The sequence below is a fragment of the Perkinsus marinus genome (assembly GCF_000006405.1).
Source record: "Perkinsus marinus ATCC 50983 genomic scaffold scf_1104296947650, whole genome shotgun sequence".
In the NCBI taxonomy this organism is placed as follows: Eukaryota; Perkinsozoa; order Perkinsida; family Perkinsidae; genus Perkinsus; species Perkinsus marinus.
Window position 1 is genome coordinate 225,271 of NW_003210538.1, and position 4,678 is coordinate 229,948.

Sequence of the window (4,678 nt, forward strand, 5' to 3'; positions counted from 1 at the left end):
CTCCGATGCTATTGTGATGATGGGAGACGCCTTCCTCAGGGGTTTGCTGATGATTTGGAACTTATGGATTGGCTCGATCATTATATATGTCCCGCCGAAAAACGGTAGTGACTTTTCTCTCGAGTCGGGAGCTCTTTATATTTCGGGGTTCGTAGTTGCTTTCGGGCTCATTGTGTTGTTATCCTGGAGTATTGACATTAGAGAGTAGGTTCTTGTCGAAAGATTACATAACGTTGGGCACCCAGATGGGAGTTTACGAGATGCTCAAAACGGGTAGGTCTGGCTGTTATCAGCCGCCTGGCTCGGCCCCCCTCTGGGACCCACTGGAGTTTCACCACCCTAGTGATATGAGAAGTACTAGTGAAAAACACATTTCACGACTACTGCATATCACCGCGAACAAAGTCGCGTTTTAGGCCACTTCAAGTAGGACAGGTGTAACTCCACGGTTGATTTGTGATAGACTGGTCGAGTCGGCTGCTCCTCAGGCACCATATGCTTCCTAGACATGGCCGGCTGACACCACAGCAGTCACCGTACCGGCTGCTGGCATCAGGTCGGGGGGGGGGGGGGGTGTCCTCCATATCAGCGTGTTGGTGGCTAGGTGCTTCAACGGTCCTGCTATCATAGACTTTGGGGATGGCTCTGTCGATGGGCTCATTGATCTGGCTCGCGGTATTTAGTGGAGGTAGAAGTAGCGTCTATGACGGCTGATGGTCATCAGGTCAAGCGACTCCTGGATGCCAAAGTCAATGTTTGCTTGGGGACCAACTCAGCTGTATGTTGGAGGAAATGCAGTTTGCTAGTCTAGTTGGGAAGTTGGTTAAGCTCCCATGCTGTGATTTTGTTGAGCCTTATTACAGGTAGCGGCAACAACGCGAGGAGTGTCAACTATCACACTGCACTCCGAATAGCTACTATAAACGGCGCGAAGGCCCTCGGCAAGGCTAAGGTGGGGTTACTGATGGTCGCAGGGTGGAGGAGCTTGTCCCAATTCAGGATCTGGGTTCTCTTGAGGTTGGTAAGCTCGCCGATATCGTTGCCGTGGACCTGGGCCATACAGGCAGTCTGCCGGTCTACGATCCAGTCTCAAGTCTAGTGTAAGGGGCGTTCTATCTAGTGGTGTGAGAGTCGGTTAAAACGGACATGCCCCCGGGGGCCGACACCTATGGGCTTTGATGCTGAGGGGCCCATAAATGCAATCGGTGGCTTTACTCACTAATACTGGGGCCCGGCGCCTAGAAGGAGTCTTAGATGACTAGACTAAGCTCGTGAGTTAGGTACACCAACGAGCGGAGAGTTAGTGATGTTTGGGTCGATGGAAAGAGGATTGTCGAGGCTTCCAATGTGAGCTCTCCTCCATAGCCGGAACGAACTCGCACTCTGTTGAATTGTTCCCAGTTACCGATTTTGTGAGTTGTAATGGCCATACTTGATAGGTGCTCACTATGGCCCCACCTGATCTCAACCAGATGGAGCAGTTCCGTCGGCGGCTGGTCAAGTTTAAGAAGGAGGAATGTGGCCGTCGGGTGCGCGTGCAGTCTCATAACTATCGAGATGACGAACAACGCTAGAGGACGGCTTCTCGGGATTGTCGGTTCACGTTTATTTCAAAGACCAAAAGTCATCGGCGAATTTGATATTTGATTCACATGAAGGCTGGCTTGAGGTCGCCTCGCTTTCATTCTGATCCAGTATTGCCCAGAGTTTATTCCCTGTGAGTATTCCTGTTAGTCTTTCTTGACCCTTGATGCCTCCAGGAGTGATCGTCTAATGGTACGCAGTCATCACCATCGTAGTGCATATGCTGCCAAGTTGTTCGCCGTGGAGGAGTCCAGGCGGAAGGACACGGCGGACCAACCCTTTACTGGGTGTCTCACCATGGCACTGTTACGTCATGATACTGCTGACTTCAATGGGATGCCCTTTGTGGTCTCTGCACCGGTCCTAGACCTAGATGAGGACTATGTTATCGGGTACGTCGCCTCCTTTATACACATTCATACCACTCCTTCTCCAGATGCCATGTGAAGCTGGTCAATCCTGCTACATGTTCCGTAGCCCTCCTGGGGTGGGTCTCATCAGCCTGTTGTTATCGATCTCTCGAGAAGCACCCTGCAAATGTGTCAGGAAGTATCTCACCGCTCAGCCCGCATGACATGAGTGTTGTCTATTGTTCAGATCATTACGTCCTTTCGGTTTCGAATCGTCTTGCGGAAAGCGTTGGCCTCTCGAGGGACGTGAAAGAGGTCTTTGTAAGCAACTCGTAATTTTCCTTGTTTTTTTTGGAAAATCCCTTTGTTTTTGGTAATTTCTCTTGTTTTCTTGGAAAATTCCTTTGTTTTTGGTAATTTCTCTTGGTTGTTTTGGTAATTTTTTTTTGTTTTTGGTAATTTCTTTCGGTTTTTAGGTAAATTTTCTTTTTTTGGTAATTTCTTTCGGGTTTTTCGGTAAATTTCCTTGTTTTTGGTAATTTCTCTTGGTTTTTTTCCTGGTAAGTTCCCTTGTTTTTGATATTTTTCCTTGTTTTTCTAGTAATTTCCTTCTCTTTGTGATTACCTGTGTTTTCTCGGTATCTTTCGTAGTTTTCTTGGTGATTTTTCCTTCCCATTCAGCTTGAAAAGTTGTCTCAAAACGAGCACTCCCGTACGAACTCCTGGCCTACATTAGAGTCAGTCGAGATCATCATCCGGAGTCGATTCCTAAGCAAGAGGGATGTGTGGAGGTTCCAACTGAAGTTGTTGGGCGCGGTCGTCTACAACAACATGCCGCCGCCGTTCTCGGACTCCCTCTACTGTGCAGAGGTTGTGGGCATGACGTCCAACCCGGCACCCGTCAGCCCGTCCAAGCTGCGCCGGAGGATCGCTGGTGAGCACTCTTTTTGTTTTCTTCATTCTGCTAAGTTCTTATTGGTGATTGTTTTTCCGAATAGTATGTTCTTGAGAATCATCCTTGTAATTTTTCTCCTGTATTGATCATTTGGTGGTATGTTCATTGATTTTGCAAAGATGTTTATTCGAACGGTGATTATCGTAGAATTCACATGGGAAACAGTGAGAAGGCTGTCGCCGTTCCCGTTCCGGTTTGAGGAGTGGGTATTAGACCTCGGCAATGTCGTCGAGATCGTTCATTCTCGAAGGGAGGCTGTCGGAGATCATTGGTTTCGCATTTAGGCCCAACTTCAACTCATTTGCTGAGATCATGTGGGATAGTCGGCAGCCAGACGAAAGTTGTCTTCCGGACAATGAGCTCCCACTTGAACATTTACATACACTTGTCGTGGGAGATGTGGTGCTTCGCCCAGGATGGCCAACCCCACTTCGAACGGGCCCTGTCCTTCCTTATAAACCTGCTAGCTGGTATACGAAAGGCCGGCACAATGTGCAATCACTATCTCACTCTGCTTACGGCGATACGACTGCAGCCTGTGGACCCGGACAGGGCTGGCGTGGGAGACGACGTGCCACCTACGGGGGAAGACGGCAAATTCGTTTTCGATGATTATTATGATATTATCTATGATGGTATGACGTCGAAGTTGGACACTGGGGAGCTGGTCCGAGGCCTTCGCAGGATGTTCCTGCAGTTCCCTAGTGCGATAGGATGGACACCGCCATGCTTCCCTAATAAAAGCCATGCATCACGTAAACTGAGTTGACTGTATAGTGGAGATATCTCCGGTTGATGATCAGGACAAGTGTGGCCCGACAATGACTCGTGTTTGTCACCACACAAGCGCTCTAGCAGTATGATGACAGTTGATCTCAACGGCAATGGTGAGGGTGACTGCGGCGGCCGCAGGAAACTGGTGTTGTGATCAGCGTCTAGATGTGGACTGCGCTTTGATACAGAGTTGAAGAACTGGGAGAGGGCTGACTACCCCCGAACGGGTTGGGTGCCTGCAAGATGCCGAGATTCTAACGTATTGGAGTGTATCTCGTTGAGCGCTGACCAGTTTGATCAAAATCACTTGGATAGGAAGCTGTACACGACTGGACAGGAAGTAAGACTATACGCTTTGCCGTAATCGAGATGAGATTTGTGCTGTTCTTTTAGGTGGTGGTGATAGCCGCGACCGATGGGGTATTCCGGGCTACATGTGAGCCTAAGGAGGACTATGTTGAGTGCATCAAACGGAAGTGTCTACAGGGTGTATTCAGTGCGAAGGTTATCTGCTTACGACCACCTCCTATGAACCAGGTGAACTTGGTGTAAAACTCCACTTCGTTAGTGCCCATCTTATTGCTCTGTTATCATTACCCTTGGGATTAATGCCCTCATGATGTTCATCTCAGGCGCCTATCATTCTCATCTCGAAGGATCAGTCTACTTGCAGACGACCGAAGTCGCGGAATCCCGACATGCAACGTTTGGGCGATCAGTCGGACCTTCCTCGTTATTTCCTCAGAGTAGTTTTCTCTATGTCAGAGGCTCGTGGCTCCACTCCCACTTTGACGTCTATGATGCCTCCTGGCTGAACATAGTTTACTATCCGTCCGAGGGAAAGTGTTGCAGCTCTAGAATGCGTTTCCGCGGTATGACATCAGTGATGTCACACCACTCATCAAGAGGATTCAGTTTTCATACAGGTTTCTTGCACTCATCATTGACCCCGCTTTTGTATAACTGTCGCGAACAGCAGATCAAGATGAATGTGATGCCCTACACTAAGCTGTGG

General features: G+C 48.9%; 2 protein-coding genes across 2 annotated transcripts; both read left to right on the forward strand.

Annotated features, from left to right (window-relative positions):
- Positions 1-86: 86 nt before the first annotated feature.
- Pmar_PMAR020128 (conserved hypothetical protein) lies at positions 87-1,574 on the forward strand (the record flags this gene model as incomplete). Its single annotated transcript, XM_002779305.1, has 8 exons — positions 87-104; positions 156-273; positions 529-556; positions 605-675; positions 864-952; positions 1,000-1,100; positions 1,281-1,347; positions 1,440-1,574. 8 exons carry the CDS (start codon positions 87-89, stop codon positions 1,572-1,574), a joined length of 627 nt encoding a protein of 208 aa, XP_002779351.1.
- A 307-nt stretch (positions 1,575-1,881) lies between these two features.
- Pmar_PMAR020129 (dep domain containing protein, putative) lies at positions 1,882-4,478 on the forward strand (the record flags this gene model as incomplete). The annotated part of the gene is made up of 7 exons (XM_002779306.1): positions 1,882-1,976; positions 2,182-2,266; positions 2,616-2,868; positions 3,174-3,644; positions 3,852-4,003; positions 4,057-4,200; positions 4,296-4,478. The coding sequence occupies 7 exons, from the start codon at positions 1,882-1,884 to the stop codon at positions 4,476-4,478; spliced, it is 1,383 nt and encodes a 460-aa protein (XP_002779352.1).
- Positions 4,479-4,678: the final 200 nt, after the last annotated feature.